The sequence below is a fragment of the Mesoplodon bidens genome, assembly GCF_964165515.1.
Source record: "Mesoplodon bidens genome assembly, chromosome: 1".
Taxonomy (NCBI): Eukaryota; Metazoa; Chordata; class Mammalia; order Artiodactyla; family Ziphiidae; genus Mesoplodon; species Mesoplodon bidens.
In genome coordinates this window covers 196,427,114-196,452,281 of record NC_138176.1, presented here as the reverse complement: position 1 = coordinate 196,452,281, position 25,168 = coordinate 196,427,114, and the positions used below count along the sequence as shown (strand labels likewise).

Here is a 25,168-nt window from a genome sequence, read left to right as displayed (position 1 = left end):
CAACCAAAAAGTCCATCACCAGATGAGTGGACAAAGAAGAACTGGTGCATGTACAGACAGAATATTAGCCAAGGAATAAAAGGACACAATGCCATTTGCAGCACCGTAGATGAGTCTAGAGGTAATCACGTGACTTGTAGTAAGTCAGAAAGAGAAAGACACATATCGTATGATGTCACTTATAGGTGTTACCTAAAAATTGATACCAGTGAAGATATTTCCACAGAGAAGGGCAATCACAGATTCATTAAACAAACTTATGGTTCACCAATGTAAGGGTGTGAAGATTAGATACATTAGGATACTGGTGTTAACAGACATATACAAACACAGGTGAAATATATAATCACCAAGACCTATGAAATACCAAGAGAAGACTGCTCAACATTCTGTCATAAGGTACGTGGGAAAAGGATCCCAGGAAGAAGAGACATATGAATATGTGTAAAAGAACCATATCTTGCACACCTACAACAAGCCAAACATTGTAATCAAACTTGCTGTGATAAAAAATAAAAATTAAATTAAAAAAACGAACAAGAAGTAGTGAGACAAACTTAAGGGGCTTTCTCCTGGCACATTCCATTCTAAATTACAGCCTAGAACACGACTTCCATTGAGGCTCTGTTGCCCTAGTAACCAGGTTTGGTAAAGGAGAACTGCTGCGACCTTGTGGCCGTTTCACACAACAGCAGCTTTAATCCCAGCGCTAATGCTCAGTTGATATTCAAAATAATTGCAGGCCTGTAAATGACACCTGCCCTGAAAACAAATCCTGGGGTCGTATATCGACCAAAAAATTCAAAAGACGTCCATATTTCAAAACGACAGTTTCAAGAGGCATATTTTACGCACATTTGTGTTCTGCTTCTTTTTCTTTCTTTTTTTGTTAAAAAAACGGGAATGGAAAAAGGCAACCCTCAGAATGGGAGAAAATATTTGCAAACGAATCAATGGACAAAGGTTTAATCTCCAATATATATAAACAGCTCATGCAGCTTAATATTACAAAAAACAAACAACCCAATACAAAAATGGATAGAAGTTCTAAATAGACATTTCTTTAAAGAAGGCACAGAGATGGCCAAGATGCACATGAAAAGCTGCTCAACATCACTAATTATTAGAGAAATGCAAATCAAAACTACAATGAGATATCACCTCACACCTGTTAGAATGGGCATCATCAGAAAATCTACAAACAACAAATGCTGGGGAGGGTGTGGACAAAAGGAACCCTCTTCCACTATTGGTGGGAATGTAAATTGATACAGTCACTATGAAGAACAGTATGGGGTTTCCTTAAAAATCTAAAAAGAGAATTACCACATGATCCAGCAATCCCACTTCTGGGCATATACCCAGAGAAAAGCATAAATCAAAAAGACACATGCACCACAGTGTTCATTGCAGCACTATTTACAGTAGCCAGGTAATGGAAGCCACCTAAATGCCCACAGACAGAGGAATGGATAAAGATGTGGTACATATATAAAATGGAATATTACTCAGCCATACAAAGGAATGAAACTGGGTCATTTGTAGTGACGTCGATGGATCTAGAGACTGTCATACAGAGTGAAGTAAGTCAGAAAGTGAAAAACAAATATTGTATATTAATGCATATATGTGGAACCTAGAAAAATGGTACAGATGAACCGGTTTGCAGGGCAGAAATAGAGACACAGAGGTAGAGAACAAGCGGATGGAAATCAATGTGTGGAAACCATGGGGTGGTGGTGGTGGGATGAGTTGGGAGATTGGGATTGACCTGTATACATGTATATGTATAAGATAGATAACTAATAATAACCTGCTGTATACAAAAATAAATTAAATTAAATTCCAAATTTTTAAAAATAAATAAAATTTAAAAATAAAACAGAAAAAAGTACTTCACTTCACACAGATGTATTTATATGAATGAATTATTTCCATGCTTATATCTATAAATACATAAAAGAGGAATAAAATCTACCTTCAACCAAAAAAGAAAAAAAAAAAAAAAAAACAGAACCCACCAGTTAGACAGAGGAAAACCCTATCAGAGCACTTGCTCCAGTGGTAAACAATTGTGAACTTGGTAAGAAGTGGGGAATCATCTCCCATGCAGCCAGCAGCACCCCCGCAAGGATCATCCTCATTGCAAAGCTGGGGGACCGTGCCGAAGCGTCTGTGAGTAAATGTGAGCTGAGCCCCAGGCCAGCTGCTGCTGAACTGTTCCCACCCTTCCCAGGTAAAACACCTGAATACGTACAAGGACTTGAAAGCCTAGAGGAAGGACCGTGGAGCCACACCAGCAACAGCACGCAGCCCGACTTGGTGCCTGCAGGCCAGCCAGGATGGTCCTGGCCCCAGGCGCTCTTCTGGAAGCTTTGCATTTCCCTGACTGAGATACCCCTCGTGTCCCGGCCCCCACTGCTTTTTTCCTTCCTCACCTCTGCCCGGGGAGAAATTCCAGCGGAAGGTATGGGTGACCCATCCTCTTCTTTAGCAGGTGGCAGCCTGGAAACTCCTGCAGAAAGTCCAGCAGAGCCCTACTGACACCGGGCCTCCCACAAAGCCGTGGCCCCTCATTGCCTCCCACCAGCACAGCCCCGAGATTGCTGACGGGGCAGAGAATATGGCGTCAGGCGCAGCTGCAGGGGCTCTTGCTGGATGTAAGTGATGTCTTAAAGTCCCCTGCTATTATTGTGTTACTGTCAATTACTGTTTTAATATTTGTTAATATTTGCTTTATGTGTTTAGGTGCTCCTATGTTGGGTGCATATAAATATACAATTGTTATGTCTTCTGGTTGAATTGATCCCTGATTTTTAGGAACTGTCTTTCTTTGTCTCCTATTATAGTCTATGTTTTAAAGTCTATTTTGTCTAATATAAATATTGCCACACCAGCTTCCTTTCATTTCCATTTGCATGGAATACCTATTTCCATCTCCTCACTTTCAGTCTGTGTGTGTTTTTAGATCTGAAGTGAGTCTCTTATAGGTAGGATATATATGGATCTTTTAAAAAATTCTTTCAGCCACTCTATGTCTTTTGACTGGAGCATTTAGTCCATTTACATTTTAAGTAATTAATTATAGGCATGTACTTGTTGCCATCTGCTAATTGTTCTCAGGCTGTTTTTCTAATTTTTATTTGTTCCTTTCTTCTTCTTTTGCTCTCTTCCCTTGTGATTTGAGGACAATTTTTATTTAGCATTATGTTTGGATTCTCTTCACTTTTTTCCATGTGTATCTATTATAATTTGGATGTCGTTACCATGAGGTCATATATAACCCCATATATTTGATTATTTTAATATGATATTTTAATATGATAATCTGTGTGTGATCTGGGGGTAGGGTGGGGCTTGTTGGTGAGCAGGGCTGGGTCCATGGCCCTAATAAGCTAGAAGGAGATTTCCAAAATTGTGCTTGCCAGTGCCAATGTTTTTCCATTGGAGTGAGCTCACAATAATATCTGCTGCTAGTGTCTATATCATAAGCGGGAGTTCCATTTGCCTCCTACCCCTCTGGGAAGCTCTCCAAGATCAGGAAATGGGTCTGACCAAGGCTTCTTTGAAACTACTGCCTCTGCACTGGGTCTCATAGCTTGTGAGATTTTGTGTGTGCCCTTTAAGAGTGGAGCTCTGTTTCCTATGTCCCTCTGGCTCTCCTGAACACAAGCCCCGATGATTTTCAAAAACAGATAATCTGGGGGCTCATCTTCCTGGCACATGACCCCCAGGTGGGGTGGCCTGATGTGGGGCTTGGACTCCTTGCTCTTTGAGGACTACATCTACAATTGTGATATTCTATACTTTTGTGGTTTGCTGACTGGTGGGTTGTGGGTCTGACTATGTCTTGTCTCTACCCCTCCAACCCTTCTCGTTTTGGTTTCTTCTTTATGTCTTTGTGGAAATTCTTTTCTACTAGTTTTCAGGTTGTTCTCATAGAGAGTTGCTCTGTGAGTAGTTGTAATTTTGATGTGTCCATGGGAGGAGGTGAAGTTAGGATTCTCCATCTTGGCCACCTCCCTAGGTAGTGCTTTTTATAAAATTACATTGTTTAGTTTTGTTTGTTAAATAATTACATAAATAAATATCAGAATTTTGATATGTTATCCCACTCTCATTGCTCATCATGAGAATAAATAATTTCATTTATAAGCTGAGAATATGTGATTGATGCAAAAATAAGTTATTTTATACAAAAGTTGAAATTTTAGAAAGCACAAATGTAAGTAAGAAGACAGTGGAAAATCAAGGATAAGGAAAGGATGCTTATGTTAATACTTGTCTCAAAATCCAAACAATGCTATTTGGAAGAGTGCCCCCAAAATTGTAGTAAAATGCATGTGCATTTTTTTTTTTGGCTGCACCACAGTGGCATGTGGGATCTTAGTTCCCTGATGAGGGATCAAACCTGTGCCCCCTGAAGTGGAAGCATGGAATCCTAACCACGGAACTGCCAGGGAATTCTGCACATGCATTTTATATTGCAGTTATACCTTTTTGTGATTTGCTTTTAATTAACATTAATATTTCTCTCTCCAACTAGAATTTAACTTTCAAGAAAGAAAAGATTGTGATTGTTTTTCTTTTTAAAGTCTCACTAAATTCTTAATATTTAACATAGTGCTTAGCATATTATAGGCATTAAGCAAATATTTGTTGAATAAATAAATGTCTATGTCTTTTGGCTTAAAAATGACAAAAATTAATAGGGAAGACTCTATTTCCATGAAATTCAAACACAACAAATAGATGTACAATGGTGTAAAAATGACTTTAACAAATTTATTACATCCCTGTGGAAAATTTTCCTGCAATTTAATTTTTAATTATACCCCTCTATGGAATGTTCATTAAATACTGTTTTAGGATAGATTTACATATTTAAGCCTTATTATCTATAATCCTTTCACTTTATTTGTCATTTCTGGGTGTTCTCCTGTTTAAATAATTTTAAGGGCATTCCTTGAAATGGACCTCTCCCTGCCACTTCAACCACCTCTGCTCTGGCAGCAAATGCAAGAGAAGACCCAGCTGCCAGGGCCTTCTATCTACATGTCTTACACTACATGTTGGTGCTTAGGTCTTCTCTTTTTATAGGCTTTAACCCAAGTAATATTTTACCTACAAGTCTTCTAAAGTTAGAAGTTGAGATTTATTGCACTGAATATTCAAAATATTGGACGAGAGGGAGATTATATATATGAGACATGCTCAGGGCCCTATACACTGTTTGGAATCACCTTGTGTTGACCTCTGCACCAAGTAGGTGTCATGGTATTGACTAGAATTACATGGTAAGCCTGAATTCAGTTTGAGTACACTGGTGGGGAGTGAAATGTAGGTAGGTTGAAAGCTGAACAATTTAAAAAGTACATGTCAAAGAAAGTTTGGAGACTAATAATAATATTTCACATTGTATAAGAGCCAGCCTTTCCATCATTTCCTAAGCTAATGACAAAATTTCTCAATTTTATAATAATAGCACTAAAAGACTAAGAGTTAAATGTTCATTGGTAACCATTTATTATGCATTGATGTAAAAATGCATCCATAGACCATCTTTTCTTTCTTTCTTATGAGCTCATATTACATATTTTTTCTAGTAAAACAGAAGGCATCACTGCAGCTCAAGTTATAGATTTTTATATGGTAATTATTTTTCCTGTTTTCTTCCACTCATGCAGGATTTAATAAGTAGTATTAAGGTTTTCCTTTATCCAAAATATTCTTGCTAAATAAAATTATTGTTAAATAAAATTTCCAAACATTTTGTTAATTGCTTTAAGAAAAGTTATTTTTAATGTCACACATGGCTATAGTTTACTAAATCTAAAGAAATACGTAATTTAATGTTTCTTTAAAAAAATTTTAGTCTTGTGAAGAGTAATTAGATGCTTTTAGAGATTTTCTATATGTGAGAATAAAATTTCATTATTTGAGGCTTACTATAAATATATAGTAATAGAAACCAAACAAAAGAGACTAAGATATTTAAAAACAAAATTGAACAGAATTTGAATCTGATAACTGTGGTATACTAAAATTAATCCAAGATAGCAAAAATTCAACCAATACAGGCAGGGGACATTAGGAGACTTTGGAAATAGAATTGCTGTTTCTCATATATTTCATTTAAAATGTTGTTTTGTTCAGTTGTCAAGATTTCCTAAATAAACTAGATTAATATTCAAAATTGAATTTAAAAATAATTTAGTAAAATCATATAAAGTGGGAGCAGTTTTTTTCTATGTATAGTTAGTGAAGATTGTATAGGAATTAGAACTTTGGCAAATAGAGAGTAGAGGTTGAAAATAAATTTACAAAACTAATAAAATGCCTGGAACAGTAATTAACAATTATTAACACAATAACAATGAAGCTGTTTGTGTTTGAATTTAACAACACACTTAAGCCAATTTCGAATTAATATAAAAATAATATTCAATGAGCTGATATCTGACATAAGGTACAATAAAAAATGAATGTTCCCATTGAAGACCTAAGTTATGACAATATCTCTGTGGTGTGCCTTCTAAATACTTTATTTCTCAGTTGTGTCAAAGGCAGCTCATTGTGGCCTAATAAGATGTCAGTCAGAATATCAACAATATTTCTTAAAGTAGAACACTACATTTCTCCTACCACACCAGATAAAATAATTTAAAATATTTATTTCAACAAAAGGCCCATAGTTACTAACTCCAAACTATATAGTAGTTTTTTTGTTTTTCACATTTCTAGTACTACCTGTGGTTCTTAAAGATATCTACAGTTGATATTTGAATTGTCATGCTATTACTGAAAGGAACAATGCTTATCCTGAAAGTTTTACTGTAATTCACCTCTAAAATTGACTTTATGTGGAGAAGTTTCATCATAAAATATATCTACTATTTATATAGGTCAAAATTGATTCTACTACATTTTGTAGAACAAACACAGATTTTTATATCAGACAATCTGGGTTTTAACATCTAACTTTACACTGTGACCCTGGGAAAATTATATGCCTTCTTTGAGTCTCAGTTCATAAACCACAAAATGAGAACATCACCACTGTTCTCAAAGGGTAGCATAAATGTTAAGAAGAGCTAGTGTATGTGCCTAGTACTGGGCTGGGCACAGTGTAGTATATTAGGTGTTAATGCTTTTTTTCTCCTCTAATTCCCATTTCCTATATTTTGGCTAACTGGAGATTAGTGAAAAAAAATATAGAAGAGTTACTGGAATAAATCAGCTCCACTAAAAAGCTCATTATATTGCAGGCGTTAGCTATACATTTCCAAAGTAACATTCAGTAAGATCAAAAGATTGGTTTAAAAAATGTATTTACATAATAAAATTCATATGCAAGAAAAGATTTCCAAGGCAACAATGACAAAAAAACCCCAAAAAAACAAATAAGCTAAATCTGTGTGTATAGTTTAATTTTGTAAAATGAAGAAAAATTCTCAATTTTATTAAATGTTGAATGTTCATGGACAGGTAACAGAACAAAAGCTACTTCATATAGCAATCTATATCAACATCAAAAAATATGAAAATAGAGTTTCTCTGAAGGAAGGAGCCTTTTTAAAATGGGGTTGATAATAATTAGGAGTTCCCATTATTTGTCCATGAAACGTTCTATGAAAGGTGCTACTTTAAATAGGATTTTAGTAGAACTTGGCACGTAAATTTAAACTTTTCAACCACCCACTACTATTCATCTCCTCGTAACTCCACTCATTCAGACAACCTCACATATACATACATTAATATTTTTTTAAAAACCTGCCTTTAAAGCAGAAAATTCATTTTCTACAGTAAAAGCAGGTCACCATACTTATATCCAATGCTCTCAGTCACAGAAATAGATTTTCCTCATAGAAGTGCTAATTAACATACACTGTTATGTTCAACTTTTCAAAAGTTGTGTCTCTTAGGAGGATCTGCTCGATCATGTGAAAGAATTCTAAGGCAATATAAGCAGTTGTTCCACAGGACAAGTGTTGCCCTTGCAATGATATACTCTTGATACATTAAGTCTTTAGTCTTCAAGTGCTACCAGCCAGACAGAGACATTCATAGTCTACAGGTGGTTGGCTCAAAGGTCAAAAACTTTGTTTAAAAAAATGTTTATGGAATAGCACCATGGAAAGTCTTTCAGAAACAAATCCTTTTTTTTCAACATTGCATTTAAAAAAACTGATTTCAAAGAAGAGAAAGAAAGAGACCTTTCAATTCTAACAAGGCCTACTTCCACTTCATTTCATTTCATTTTTTTAAAAAAAATACATTAACCATGACAACATCAACGTTAACAACTACAACAGATCAACAACAAAAGAAAGACAATAGCAGCAGTGGAACTTGAGTATGAACCATCCAGGCAGTCACTTAGAAGAATCTTGTTCACACCTGTTGGGAGTTGTCTCATCAAGTTCATAAGACATCACAAGGCTTCTTGAATTTGGTATGAAAAGACAGCACTTTCACTGAAAGAACTGAGTTTACCAATCAACTGGGCATTTTCCAGCACTTAAATAAATGATATCTAGAATTAACTGCAATGATAGACAGTATTGACATTTCGAACTTGTCAGAATGTCACAAAAAGGAAGTGGTCTCGAGATCATTTATGTTTCAAAGAGGTAAATTTAGCCTGCAAGTGAAAATAATGAAGCTGAAATATTCCAGTTTCCAAGCATTGGTCATACCCACATTTAAAGTATAAACCACCCTCAAGAGACTCCCACTTCACAACAACTTATATGGGTCTGGTTTACACTGTCTTCAAGATGCAAAGTCAAAGCAATTATCCTAAGATACAAGGAGAGACTGTTCCAGTTTATGACCTGCAAGTTCATTTTACTTTTCCCATATATTGAAAAATTGTCAAAAAGGACACTCTGCAGGGTCACAGACCCTGAATGAGACTGTCTGAATTGTGAAGCAGCTATGGTGAGCTGTGAACAAAGGATTGTGAAGTCTTCTTTGAAGCATGAGATGCCCTTTCACCAACTTTATTTATATTTATACTGTCAAGAATGAAGTTCAGATATCCTGGTAATGTTGATCAGGGTTAGCTTGGAAACTTCTCTTTTAGTATAGAGATAATTCTGGTCTTGCAGTTTTCTTCTGCTCAAACTCATTATATAAAACTTTGTGCTAAAATCTTCATTTAAAAAAGAATACATCTTCTTTCCATTATGCCCATTCCTTTATGTTTTGATGGAGGTTTTGGTGTTATTTTTTGGTATGCGTGGTATCTGGATATCTGATGCTTTTGTATCTTATATGAAATCCTTTCTTGCTGATTGTGTCATCAGTGTGAAAATGAATTAAAACTGTATCACCAATTGAATAGATCTCTTCTGGTGGCTGAAGACAAAAACAAACAAAACAAATAAACAAACAACAAGAATGAATTATTTTTTCTTCAATGTAATTCATGTTTGGGAATTTTTTTGGTATATAATTTAAACCTCCCAACAACATTGAAAAGTGGATAAGAGTGACTTTATTTTACAGATGAGAAAACTTGAGTTTCAGAGAACAGATGACATGCTCAAGATCACAAGGCTGATCAGTGATATAGCTGAGCTTTGAACATAATTAAGTCTATTTCCAAGTTCTGGAACTTGGATTTTAAAATTTTCCCAAAATGTTAAGCCAATTTCCTTTGATTTACAAGTAATTAAAGTGAGGTTCACAGAGGATAAAGGGACATTAAATCTATTTCAGAAGGTGCTCTGAGGCAGAGCCACTTCCAGAATCCAAATCGTCCATTCTTTCTTGCTTTAATAATCTAAGTACCAAGAATAATTTTTGTTTCATTTCAGTAGCTATTTGGACAGGAGTTCAATATTATTTAAGAAATAGTCACTAGTAGACATTTGAAAAATGGGACTAATATCTTCAGAACAAAATATGTATTCAGAAGAACATTTGATATTAATGCAGTGAATCCTGGGGGAAAAGCATTGAGAAAACCTTAAGCTTTCCTGTTTCTTATTTCTCATGTTGACACCCTCTGACCTATGTTTGGTACTCCATCCTGTGCCCACTGCAATGGAGCAACATTCAATAGTACCGGCTAACCCCCCACACCAATGGTAGATACTGTCACTTATCAAATATATTGTTGAGAGAGGAATGCCAATGATGTGCATATTCTTTTTGCTTTATGCTTTAATTTATGAAGCTTAGAAAATTGTCAAAGGTGTGTATTTAGGCATATTGCTTTTAGATAATTAAACATTTAAATATTTATTGCACAATAAAAAATAAATTAAAAAATTTAGAATGTGGACAGTAACAAGAAATTATAGCTATTGAGTTCATCTGTCTTATTCAATATTATTGAGCAAATTCATTAGAGATGGAGAAGTAAGGGAAGAAGAGGCATGTTATAACTTGTCAAGCCATTTTATAAAAGCACTGCTGGTTTGCATATGTTACACATATCAATCACTAATTTATAGGCATTTTTATCATGTCTATGCTATCCTGCTCGTACTGTATTTACCCCTGATCCACAGAATCGACCAAGCCCCACCGCTGTTGAATCGAGACCGTCAAAGAGCTCAACATAGTCATAGCCACAGTCGGCTTCTTCTTCCACTTCAAAAATCTGGAAGGATAACTCGAGTCGAGAGCCCCGTTCTGACACTAACAGCCATTCACAGTCAACTTGTCCTGGGTAGTTGTTATCACCAAACTGAGCATGTGAGTACAGATCTCTGGGTTTTGATTCCACTTTCAGTCTGCCACCACACTCTGCTCCGGAAAGAAAAATGAAATAAGTGAGCTCAATGAGCTTTAACAATTCAAATTTCTCTTTTAATATAGTCTAATCACTCTCTAACTTCTGTATTCATTTCAACCATCAGTTATGTTACCTATATTTGAAGATTCAGATGGCATAGTGGGTACTGTTATAGACCCTAAAGAGACTGTTGGGTTGGAATTTCAGCTCCATACCTACTAGCTCAGTGACTTTGGATAAGTGACATCACTTCTCTGATCCATAGGGTAAAATGGTCAAGAGTAAAGTGCAGATGATAATAATAGTACCAATCTTAGTGGGTTTTGAGGATTTAATTAACACACGAAAATCACTTAAAATATTACCTGCCATATAGTAGCTCTCAATGCATTTTTTATTGTTATATCTCATGTTGTTTTCAGTCTTGAATAACTGTTTTCATGGAAAAAAGGTCAGTGTCTTAATTTGAGTTTAATCTTAATAATTTAAGAACCCAGAATCCAAAGGAATAAGAAATAACTTAAAGATCAACAAAATATATGAAACTCCTGTATGTGTATGTGTGTCATATAGAACTCTCTGCATAGAATATACAGACCAGTATTACTTTACTTAGGTAGAAATATTTATCTAACTTGGTTGGGAAAAGCATACACACATCATTAATTGTAGTTATTTTTGTAGTTCCAGAACATTGTCAGTTATATTTTGTGTTTTTAATAAACAAAGGAATTTTAAATGCTCTTTTTATGGCTTTTTCAGAGAGATATTAATAAATATAGGCTTTACCAGTTACTACTTTTGTCATTAGAGGTAAACATACCAAAGAAATATATAAGCCTGCATAAAATTTATGGTTAATGTAATTTAGAGAATCAAAATTTTCAAAATTTTCTCAGGAACTCTTTGTAGTCTGACCCTCAGATTTTACAATGACTAGAGAATAAATTGTAGAGGAAGTCTACAATGTCTCCTCCAACCAAGTACACATACAAACATATGGCTGGGGATAGGGAGAAAAAGAAAGGGATATGAAAAGTGTCAGGGGAAAGTAGAGTTTTTTCTGCCCTTATTTGCCAATGACTGAGAGGTTCCTGGGAAACAGTAATTTCAGTACTAAAACCAGGAAAGTCCCAAGAAAACTGGTATGAGTTGGGAGGGAACAAAAACAAAAATCCAATGAGGAAAGATTTGGACAGCTAAGCCTCTGGTTATCAAAACACAATTGTAACCCTGGTGTGGTCATCTGTGACCAGATTGTCCTTGGCAGCACCCAGTGAACGTGAATTAGGACAGCAAAATTCTTAGATTTTTCAGATTTGTATATGATTTACCCACATTGTGGTTTGGTGATTTTAAGTTACAAAATATTTCTGAATTCCCAGGATGGAACCCCATCTAGATGTGTCTGAATACAAGTAGGCTCAACCAAAACTATGGGCATTGTCACACTTCCAACTATGGTTTCAATCATGAGAATGGCTTCCCCATCATGTTAAATGATGTTCCTGTGTCTTCCAGATGGTTAGGTGGGGTGTCTTGCACAATCTATTGATGTAGGTGCCACAATTACAAATGTAAACATGTGAAGAAACACATGTGCTTAGAACCACCCTGGAAAGCTGCAAATCTGATCAGTCTTAGGAATCATCTCTTAAGTGTCACAGACTGGAAGCCAAGCATCCTTCCTTTCCCACGACGGTGCTTCTCTTATTCCAGTAATTCCAAGAATTATTGTCCTCTCCCTGTGACAGAACTCCACAGCTAAATGGCCTGGGTACAAATCTGAGCTCTGTGCTTCATCAGCTGTGGGATTTTGTCCCCCACTTCATTCCTAAATTGGGGATCATACATAGTACTCAAATGATAGGGTCTAGATGAAGAGTGATAGGTTAATATATGTAAAATAATTGAAGGATAACTTGCACATAGGAAAAGCCATATAAGTATACACAATCATCATTTTGTTATTATTTTCTAGTCAGAATATCTAAATGCCACCATCTATACTCCTAGAGATCCACTCAGGCATGAAAAGAAAAGCCAGAAAAGTTGAAAAACAATTTAAAGCACTATTAATCTGTTTTCAGAAAGGAAGGATTATATTTTTGAAGCCCAGTAAAATATTTTGTGAAAGTATTTCTGAATTCAATATATAAATGTATAAACCAGTGTAATCTTATTTACAGATATTTTAAAAATTCGACTTATTCTCAAAGTTTGATATAATTGAGTGATTTGTTTACAACTGTTAGCACTTGTATTACTTTTATTCCACAACTCAGGAAGGGGCGGACTGTGGGAGAGGCACTGGCTTCTGTGTGCCTACTTTAGAGAAACAAAGTAGCAAAACAACTTGGATCCAGAGGAGACAATTCTCTGTCAACCCCAGATCAGAACAGAAATCAAGAAAGAAATGAAGTATTTAAACAAAAAAGAGATTTCACAAAGCCTTTGTGAATCTGAAATGTGAGGCATCATTATTTGATTTTATTGAAAACTTCTAGAAAATGACAATACTCCAAACAAATGACTTAAACTACAATTAAGTGACTTAAAATGTTTCAGAAAGGGTGGTCCTCGTTTTAATTTGGAAAGACTTTTGTTCATTTCCTGGTAAAGTGTTAAATCCCTGTGGGGGCCTGTAATTTGAGCAATAAATGCTTTTAGGAGGCACTATAATTTAATTAAGTTCTATCAAAATAATTTCTAAGGAGCCTAATAATATATTAGATTTTAAAATTAGGATGATGCTTTCTGCTGCAGAATAAAGTCCTACCTGACATGCCATGTTTTAAAATATTTTCTCTCCACACTCCCCCTCTTTTTCTGTATTATAGCCTTATCCTCTGAGAGAATATATAGGTTATTACTTTTTTTACTGAGTTTTTTTCTTCAATAGTTTATCTAAGGCTGGCCTAACAACATTTGTTACCTGATTAAAATAAATTGGGACTTTCAGAATTTGGACCTACCTTTAGAGGAAAAAGGGACTTTTTCCAATAAAGTCCATTTCCCAATGATTTGGATAGTATTACTTATAAAAAAAACCTATAAAGCAATATTAATATTTCTCTTCACCTAATTTCAAACTTCATAGTATTAGAAGCTTTCCTTATGGATAAAATTAAAATTGTATATAGAAATATAAATTTACTCAAGCAAATTAAAATGTATACTTCAGGGCCCCTTAATAAAAGTTACATGTATTCTAGAAAACATTAAATAATGAATAAATGCTTTATACATTTAGCATAAATTGACAGATGTGGTACTGGACTTGGCTGTCTTGGTGGTAAAAACTGACTGAAAATCATAAGTTTAACTTATCAGACTATAGCTGTCAAAAGGCAGGAATTCCTTCTGTTTTCTCATAAGTTCCCACAAAATTCCTAATTTTTTGCTATGAATTACTAATACTTTACAGTGTCTATTCAAAGCAGGTACCAAATAAATATTTCATGAAAGACTGTGGAATAAAGTTGTTAAAGAGAAAGCTTTCAAAAGAAATAAATAGTAAGCAGTACCTAAGAATATTTCAGCATGTATGGCTACTTGAAAGTAACAGTGTAAATAAAATCTACCCAGAAAATTCAAAGACAGCTGCTTAAGTGAGAGCAAAAATTTACATGTGAAATAGACAAGCAAACAAATAAACAGGTAATGCCAAAAGTTTTGCCGAGCACAACTGAGCAGGAGTTCGGAGGCCACCCCTCCAGGCGGTCATAAAGCACCGAGCTGATCTCCCTGTGCTATGCGGCTGCTTCCCACTATCTATCTACCTTACGTTTGGTAGTGTATATATGTCCATGCCTCTCTCTCGCTTTGTCACAGCTTACCCTTCCCCCTCCCCATATCCTCAAGTCCATTCTCAAGTAGGTCTGTGTCTTTATTCCTGTCTTACCCTTAGGTTTTTCATGACATTTTTTCCCTTAAATTCCATATATATGTGTTAGCATACGGTATTTGTCTTTCTCTTTCTGAAGTAAGTCAAACTATGCTAACACATATATAAGGAATTTAAGAAAAAAAGATGTCATGAAGAACCTAGGGGTAAGACAGGAATAACGACAGAGACCTACTGGAGAATGGACATGAGGATATGGGGAGGGGGAAGGGTAAGCTGTGACAAAGCGAGAGAGAGGCATGGACATATATACACTAACAAACGTAAGGTAGATAGATAGTGGGAAGTAGCCGCGTAGCAGAGGGAGATCAGCTCGGTGCTTTGTGACCACCTAGAGGGGTGGGATAAGGAGGGTGGGAGGGAGGGAGACACAAGAGGGAAGGGATATGGGAACAGATGTATATGTATAACTGATTCACTTTGTTATAAAGCAGAAACTAATAAAAAAATAGGACTCTAATTCTAACTGTTATTTTTTGTGATACTTCGGTTTCATTTGAGTCTTAGTCTCAAAATCCTCATTTCTGAGATGACAGGACCGAATCATGTTTTGCCTACAAATTATGATCGAGGCTGCTCACGTGGGTATTTGAATGGATTTGAACTGAACAGGGAGAAAAAATGAGCCTGTTCAGTTGGATAGTTGGAACAGAAGATTTGATTAAGACAAATAAGGAAGCATTCAGTCTCTATTGTTTCAATTAACAGTGATCCAGTTTTGTATTGGTTTTCTTCCTAATTCAAAATGTTTATGTTAAGAGAAAATATACCATAGTAGAAAGTACATGAGAATTGGAAACAGAATTAGGATAAAATCCAGGCTTTGATATTATTTTAGAAGTCTCTGCAAATTAATTAATCCTTCAGATTTTAAATTTCTTTATCTGAAGATAAAAGTAATAATTCATACATCATATAGCTCTTTTGAGAACTCAAGGTATGTAATTTATATTAAGTATATGTATGTGCCTGAAATATCAAGTGCATGCTATATATACAATTGGATTTCAATATATGATCTCTATGATAAGACAATTAGATCCTAAGAGTGGATTCTAAATGGTAATACAAACACTGAAATAGGGTCCAGATCAGAGGCTGTGCAAATTAAGGAGTCATGGAGTTATATAGCTGCAAGAAAACTTGAGATTTAAGGTAAAGGTAAAGATAAAAAGAGAAACTATAAAAGTAGGTTTTAAACTAAGAGGAATTTATAGGTAAGTAATTTAAAAATAGTGTATCAGCTATTTCAAGAATTTTGATAACATACTTTTACACTTCATTCTTAGAACCTGTGACAGCCACGATTATTTAAAAAATTGTGCCATTAACTCTGTGCTTCAGAAAAATATTGATCAAGTCATAGGATTCCAGTTTTTCCATTCCTTCAATGTGTGACAAGTTATCAGGAAAATATTTAAAGAACAAACGTCAAGTGTATAAAAAAATCCTTCATTAGTATGAAAATTTTAATCCATGAAAGATTTTTCTCAAACCAGAATATATTAATAATGAAAAATAACTACTTTGTATTATTTATGAGGCCAGTCATTACTAGCATGAATCAGACAATATCGACTTTCTCACAAATAGACTCAATATAAATCTAATGTTCATAATAGAATATACTAGAGTGGAAAATAATATTGGACAATGGAATAAAGTTATGATTTCTAAAATAAAAGGGAAGTAAAAGGAGAAAACAATAATCAGGAAACCATGACAAAAATTACTGCACTAAAATTGTTTCATTGATGAATTTGTAGCCTATTATACTGCATTTTACAAGATAAATTTGTGTCTCAATAGTTTTGGCATTAGAACTGCCACTAGGTGTCACTATAAGCTAAATGATTTCAGTAAATATGATTGATTTTTTTTTCTTTTAACTGAATTAAAAAAAAGGATATTTACTGGACATTTATGGAATATATTATAAATTCGCTCCAAATTATAAAAAAGTTATTTGACATTTTTGCTTAAAATTTTCCATATTTTTCTAAATTGTATTTTATTTCTTAAAGACTTCCATTACAGCTGGAATCTGTAAGAATCAAATTAGGGATTAGGATTAGGGAAAAGATTATGCTGCCTACCAAATAAAAGGGAAAAAAATAAGGGTCTGTAAAACAGAGAGTTAAATTCCAAATCTGGTTTACAAAAATATATTAATGTGAAAGTTAGCTAAACAAGTAGGATTTTAGCAAAAACAAAATTTTTGAATTGCTATAGATTTCTATCTGTTAAATATAACATATAAATCAAACAGCTAACGGTAACATGGAATACACCATATAAATATTTAGAGATAGTTCTTCTTGATCATACCACACTGAACATGAATCAGATCAAACTATTGTGTTTCTTTTAATTAGTTCAACAGCTACAAAGATATTTAGTTAGGATGCTATGTGGTTCTCAAATATTTCACACAGTGCTTCAATGAGACTTCTGATTCATTTATAATCCTGTTATAGATCCCCTGCACACACTAGAAGAGAAACTTGGATCTTACTCAGAAAAGAGAAGCATCTCCTAATTTACTGACCTGTAGAATGTGTGGCTTGAAAGCCTTTTCTCTGAACAGATGCATCAGAAACAAACCGAACAAACATTTTATTTCCAGTAGCCACAAGGGGCTCTGGTATCTTGTTCCCACACAGTCGTCCAAGAATTGGTGATTTTTCCGTTTCTCCATCAAATACTTCCAAATGATCATAAGCACATTCTTGATGCTGCTCAATCTCAAATTCACTAAAGATCTATTAAAAAAGAAAGAAAGAGGAAAAAAATTAAAAAGCCACATATCACTCAAAATGGGTCCTTTTCTTTGGAGCAGAAATACAGAACAATAATATGTCCAGACCATGCAAATGATTCAGTCCATCTAGCACATTATTGAAAGGGGCGTGAAATCAATAGAATATAAAGTCTCTAGGAAGACTTTATAATGAAGAAAACAATGTAATAACTTCATGTGAAATTCTATTGTACTATTTGACTATTGCAACTAATTCTACTATTGCAATTAAGTCTACTCCAGAATTTAGATTATAATAACAATTTATATTTTATTCTGATTTTATTCTTAATGCATCAGAAAATTTTAAACAATTATATTTAAAAAATGATTCCTTCTGGTGTTAATGATCATAAACTACTGAACATCATCATACCACTGAGCACTTAAACTAAAAAGAAAACCCCATAAAATAATTAAACAAGTAATTATTTTCACAAAAATTAAATGTAGTAAATCTTAATAGAATACATAACACAAAGGGATTTTTCATTATACATTTCTTTATTTAGATCTTACAACCCATATTATTAGAAAACACTAATATGACTTTAAGCTAGATTATTTTTAATTAACTTTTCAGAGAGATGGTACACTTATTTTAATATTTGGAGTCTTGCAAAGTTTAGTATGCTTTTTTATGTGTAGCAAATTCTTAAAATAAAAGTTTATTAAATATTTAACTCATTAAATATAACAATGGAAAGTTTAACTGAGACTGACTGAAAATAGTAATTGTCCAAACTATTAATAATTCCAGGGATTCTAGGTTAATTGCCATTGCCAATTAAGGCTTTTTCCATTCCTCATAAAAGGATCATACATTCAAGAAATAAACCATCACTCCTACTTAAGTCTGTAGAGCAAAGCTAAAAAAAATTAAAATAAATTGGAGGAAATATAAAATATGCTTGAAAATGTAATAATTTTGCTACAATCCATACAGCATAAATATCTGTAGATAAACTTTCTACATACATGTTTTCTTTTTCTTTTTTTTTTTTCATGGTACGCGGGCCTCTCAATGTTGTGGCCTTTCCCTGTTGTGGCCTCTCCCGTTGCAGAGCACAGGCTCCAGACGCGCAGGCCCAGCGGTCATGGCTCACGGGCCCAGCAGCTCCGCGGCATGTGGAATCTTCCCGGACCGGCGCACGAACCCATGTCCCCTGCATCAGCAGGCGGACTCTCAACCATGGCACCACCAGGGAAGCCCATACATGTTTTCTTTAATGCAGTTTTGTGAAGTGATTATAATTCTCAATTTAAAGCATACATTTTGTATTTTTGAAAGAAAAAAGTGACTAAGACTGGTTCTCCCTCACTGTTGATCACATTTATCAATTCCAGCCACACTATCATCTGCTCTCATTTCTGACTTTAGAGGAGTAAGGGAAGAAATGAAGGAAGCAATTTATATTACTTAGGGAGTAGGAGAAAAGAGTGAAGAGACAAAAGAAAAGGAAGAGGGTTGATCTCTCATGTCCCATTCCACTGTGCCCTACTTAAAAACATAAATTAAAATGTTATAACTTGAGGTGAGGGGGAAGATGGCGGAAGCGTAAGACGCGGAGATCACCTTCCTCCCCACAGATACATCAGAAATTCATCTACACGTGGAACAACTCCTATAGAACACCTACTGAACGCTGGCAGAAGACCTCAGACCTTCCAAAAGGCAAGAAACTCCCCACGTACCTGGATAGGGCAAAAGAAAAAAGAATAAACAGATACAAAAGAATAGGGACGGGACCTGCACCAGTGGGACGGAACTGTGAAGGAGGAAAGGTTTACACACACTAGGAAGCTCCTACGTGGGTGGAGAATGCGGGTGGTGGAGGGGGGAGCTTCAGAGCCACAGAGAAGAGCTCAGCCACAGCGGGGCAGAGGGCAAAGCGGAGAGATTCCTGCACAGAGAAACGGTGCCGACCAGCATTCACCAGCCTGAGAGGCTTGTCTGCTCCCCCCCTGGGGCAGGCGGGGGCTGGGGGCTGAAGTTTGGGCTTCAGTCAGAAAGCAGGGAGAGGAATGGTGGCGTGAACACAGCTTGAAGGGGGTTAGTACGCCACAGCTGGCCGGGAGGGAGTCCGGGAAAAAGTCTGGACTTGCTTAAGAGGCAAGAGACTTTTTCTTCCCTCTTTGTTTCCTGGTGCGCAAGGAGAGGGGATTAAGAGCGCTGCTTAAAGGAGCTCCAGAGATAAGTGCGAGCCGTGGCTATCATCACAGACCCCAGAGATGGGCATGAGACGCTAAGGCTGATGCTGCCACCATCAAGAAGCCTGTGTGCGAGCACAGGTCACTCTCCACACCTCCCCTCCCAGGGGCCTGTGCAGCCTGTCACTGCCAGTGTCCCGTGATCCAGGGAAAACTTCCCCTGGAGAACGCAAGGTGTGCCTCAGGCTGCTGCAACGTCATGCCAGCCTCTGCCACTTCAGGCTCACCCCGCATCCGTACCCCTCCCTCCCCCCAGCCTGAGTGAGCCAGAGCCGCCTAATCAGCTGCTCCTTTAAACCTGTCCTGTCTGAGCGAAGAACAGGCACCCTCAGGCAACCTACACACAGAAGCGGGGCCAAAATCAAAGCTGAACCCCGGAAGCTGTGCAAACAAAGAAGAGAAAGGGAAATTTCTCCCAGCAGCCTCAGGAGCAGTGGATTAAATCTCCAAAATCAACTTGATGTGCCCTGCATCCGTGGAATACCTGAATAGAGAACGAATAATCACAAATTGAGGAAGTGGACTTTGAGAGCAAGATATATAATTTTTTTCCCCTTTTCCTCTTTTTGTGAGTGTGTATGTGTATGCTTCTGTGTGAGATTTTGTCTGTATAGCTTTGTTTTCACCATTTGTTCTAGGGTTCTGTCTGACCTTTTTTTTTTTTTTAATTAAAATTTTTTTTATTCTTAATAATTATTTTTTATTTTAATAACTTTATTTCATTTTATCTTATTTTATTTTATTTTATCCTTTCTTTCTTTCTTTCTATATTTCTTTCTTTCTTTCTTTCTTTCTATCTTCTTTCTTTCTTTCTACATTTTCTCCCTTTTATTCAGAGCTGTGTGGATGAAAGGTTCTTGGTGTTCCAGTCAGGCATCAGGGCTGTGTCACTGAGGTGGGAAAGCCACCTTCAAGACACTGGTTCACAAGAGACCTCCCAGCTCCACGTAATAACAAATGGTGAAAATCTGGCAGAGATCGCGATCTCAACACAAAGACACAAAGTCACTCAACGACCAGCAAGCTACAGTGCTAGACACCCTATGACAAACAACTAGCAAGACAGGAACACAACCCCACACATTAGCAGAGAGGCTGCCTGAAATCATAATAAGGCCACAGACACCCCAAAACATACCACCATATGTAGACCTGCCCACCAGAAAGACAAGATAGAGCCTCATCCACCAGAACACAGGCACTAGTCCCCTTCACCAGGAAGCCTACACAACCCACTGAACGAACCTTAGCCACTGGGGACAGACACCCAAAACAACGGGAACAACAAACCTGCAGCCTGCAAAAAGGAGACCCCAAAAAAGTAAGATAAGCAAAATGAGAAGGCAGAAAAAAACACAGCAGATGAAGGAGCAAGGCAAAAAACCACAAAACCTAAAAAATGAAGAGGAAATAGGCAGTCTACCTGAAAAAGAATCCAGAATAATGATACTAAATATGATACAAAATCTTGGAAATAGAATAGAGAAAATGCAAGAAACAATAAACAAGGATCTAGAAGAACTAAAGAGGAAACAAGCAACGATGAACAACACAATAAGTGAAATTGAAAATACTCTAGAAGGGATCAATAGAAGAATAACTGAGGCAGAATAATGGGTAAGTGACCTGGAAATAAAATAGTGGAAGTAACTACTGCAGAACAGAATAAATAAAAAAGAATAAAAGAAAAGAGGACAGTCTCAGAGACTTCTGGGACAACATTAAATGCACCAACATTCGAATAATAGGGGTCCCAGAAGAAGAAGAGAAAAAGAAAGGGACTGAGAAAATTTTCAAAGAGATTAGAGTTGAAAACTTCCTTAATATGGGAAAAGAAATAGTTAATCAAGTCCAGAAAGCACAGAGAGTCCCATACAGGATAAACACAAGAAAAAACACGCCACAACACATATTAATGAAACTGTCAAAAATTAAGTACAAAGAAAACATATTAAAAGCAGCAAGGGAAAAACAACAAATAACACACAAGGGAATCCCCATAAGGTTAACAGCTGATCTTTCAGGAGAAATTCTGCAAGCCAGAGGGAGTGACAGGACATATTTAAAGTGATGAAGGAGAAAAACATACAAACGAGATTACTCTACCCAGCAAGGATCTCATTCAGATTTGATGGAAATATTAAAATCTTTACAGACAAGCAAAAACTGAGAGAGTTCAGCACCCCCAAACCAGCTTTACAACAAATGCTAAGGAACTTCTCTAGGCAAGAAACACAAGAGAAGGAAAAGAGCTGCAATAACAAACCCAAAACAATTAAGAAAATGGGAATAGGAACATACATATCGATAATTACCTTAAATGTAAATGCATAAATGTTCCCACCAAAAGACACAAACTGGCTGAATGCAAGCAAGAACAAGACCAATATATATGCTCTCTTCAAGAGACGACTTCAGACCTAGGGACGCATATAGACTGAAAGTGACGGGATGGAAAAAGATATTCCACATAAATGGAAAACAAAAGAAAGCTGGAGTAGCAATTCTCATATCACACAAAATAGACTTTAAAATAAAGACTATTATAAGAGACAAAGAAGGACACTACATAATGATCAAGGGATCGATCCAAGAAGAAGATATAACAACTGTAAATATTTATGCACCCAACATAGGAGCACCCCAATACATAAGGCAAATACTAACAGCCATAAAAGGGGAAATCGACAGAAACACGATCAGAGTAGGGGACTTTAACACCCCACTTTCACCAATGGACAGAACATCCAAAATGAAAATAAATAAGGAAACACAAGCTTTAAATGATACATTAAACAAGATGGACTTAATTGATATTTATAGGACATTCCATTCAAAAACTACAGAATACATATTTTTCTCAAGTGGTCATGGAACAGTCTCCTGGATAGATAATATCTTGGGTCACAAATCAAGCCTTGGTAAATTTAAGAAAATTGAAATCGTATCAAGTATCTTTTCCAACCACAATGCTATGAGACCAGATATCAATTCCAGGAAAAGATCTGTAAAAAATACAAACACATGGCGGCTAAACAATACACTACTTAAATAATCAAGTGATCACTGAAGAAACCAAAGAGGAAATCAAAAAATACCTAGAAACAAATGACAATGGAGACACGATGACCCAAAACCTATGGGATGCAGCAAAAGCAGTTCTAAGAGGGAAGTTTATAGCAATACAATCCTACCTTAAGAAACAGGAAACATCTCAAATAAACAACCTAACCTTGCACCTAAAGCAATTAGAGAAAGAAGAACAAAAACCCCCCAAAGTTAGCAGAAGGAAAGATGTCATAAAGATCAGATCAGAAATAAATGAAAAAGAAATGAAGGAAATGATAACAGAGACTGATAAAACTAAAAGCTGGTCCTTTGAGAAGATAAGCAAAATTCATAAACCATTAGCCAGACTCATCAAGAAAAAAAGGGAGAAGACTCAAATCAATAGAATTAGAAATGAAAAAGGAGAAGTAACAAGTGACACTGCAAAAATACAAAAGATCATGAGAGATTACTACAAGCAGCTCTATGCCAATAAAATGGACAACCCAGAAAAAATGGACAAATTCCTAGAAATGCACAACCTGTCAAGACTGAATCAGGAAGAAATAGAAAATATGAGCAGACCAATCACAAGCACTGAAATTAAAACTGTGATTAAGAATCTTCCAACAAACAAAAACCCAGGACCAGATGGCTTCACAGGCGAATTCTATCAAACATTTAGAAAAGAGCTGACACCTATCCTTCTCAAACTCCTCCAAAATATAGCAGAGGGAGGCACACTCCGAAACTCATTCTACGAGGCCACCATCACCCTGATGCCAAAACCAGACAAAGATGACACAAAGAAAGAAAACTACAGGCCAATATCACTGATGAACATAGATGCAAAAATCCTCAATCAAATACTAGCAAACAGAATCCAACAGCACATTAAAAGGATCATACAGCATGATCAAGTGGGGTTTATTCCAGGAATGCAAGGATTCTTCAATATATGCAAATCAATCAACGTGATACACCATATTAACAAAGTGAAGGAGAAAAACCATATGATCATCTCAATAGATGCAGAGAAAGATTTTGACAAAATTCAACACCAATTTATGATAAAGAACCCTGGAGAAAGTAGACATAGAGGGAACTTTTGTCATCATAATCAAGGCCATCTATGACAAACCCACAGCTAACATCATCCTCAATGGTGAAAAACTGAAACCATTTCCACTAAGATCAGGAACAAGACAAGGTTGCCCACTCTCAACACTCTTATTCAACATAGTTTTAGAAGCTTTAGCCACAGAATCAGAGAAGAAAAGGAAATAAAAGGAATCCAAATCGGAAATGAAGAAGTAAAGCTGTCACTGTTTGCAGACGACATGATACTATACATAGAGAATTCTAAAGATGCTACCAGAAAACTACTAGAGCTAATCAATTAATTTGGTAAAGTAGCAGGATACATAATTAATGCACAGAAATCTCTGGCATTCCTATACACTAATGATGAAAATACTGAAAGTGGAATTAAGAAAACACTCCCATTTACCATTGCAACAAAAAGAATAATATATCTAGGAATAAACCTACCTAAGGAGACAAAAGACCTGTATGCAGAAAATTATAAGACACTGATGAAAGAAATTAAAGATGATACAAATCGATGGAGAGATATACCATGTTCTTGGATTGGAAGAATCAACATTGTGAAAATGACTCTACTACCCAAAGCAATCTACACATTCAATGCAATCCCTATGAAACTACCACTGGCATTTTTCACAGACCTAGAACAAAAAATTTCAAAATTTGTATGGAAACACCAAAGAACCCGAAGAGTCAAAGTAATCTTGAGAACGAAAAATGGAGCTGGAGGAATCAGGCTCCCTGACTTCAGACTATACTACAAAGCTACAGTAATCAAGACAGTATGGTACTGGCACAAAAACAGAAATATAGATCAATGGAACAGGATAGAAAGCCCAGAGATAAACCCACACACATATGGCCACCTTATCTTTGATAAAGGTGGCAGGAATGTACAGTGGAGAAAGGACAGCCTCTTCAATAAGTGGTGCTGGGAAAACTGGACAGGTACATGTAAAAGTATGAGATCAGAACACTCCCTAACACCATACACAAAAATAAGCTCAAAATGGATTAAAGACCTAAATTTAAGGCCAGAAATTATCAAACTCTTAGAGCAAAACATAGGCTGAACCCTCTATGACATAAATCACAGCAAGATCCTTTTTGACCCACCTCCTAGAGAAATGGAAATAAAAACAAAAGTAAACAAATGGGACCTAATGAAACTGAAAAGCTTTTGCACAGCAAAGGAAACCATAAAGAGGACCAAAAGACAACCCTCAGAATGGGAGAAAATATTTTCAAATGAAGCAACTGACAAAGGATTAATCTCCAAGATTTACAAGCAGCCTCTGCAGCTCAATAACAAAAAGACAAAAAACCCAATCCAAAAATGGGC

General features: G+C 35.9%; 1 protein-coding gene across 2 annotated transcripts in view; it reads right to left on the bottom strand.

Annotated features, from left to right (window-relative positions):
• Positions 1-9,131: 9,131 nt before the first annotated feature.
• Positions 9,132-25,168, bottom strand: part of TLL1 (tolloid like 1) — a 281,852-nt gene continuing 265,815 nt past the window's right edge. For both annotated transcript variants that reach the window (XM_081250937.1, XM_081250938.1), the window contains 3 exons: positions 17,209-17,422; positions 10,514-10,764; positions 9,132-9,366 (listed from right to left, as the gene is read on the bottom strand). In XM_081250937.1, the coding sequence (XP_081107063.1) occupies positions 9,232-9,366; positions 10,514-10,764; positions 17,209-17,422 (600 nt within the window). In that variant the 3' untranslated portion in view covers positions 9,132-9,231. The remainder of the gene's footprint in view (positions 9,367-10,513; positions 10,765-17,208; positions 17,423-25,168) is intronic.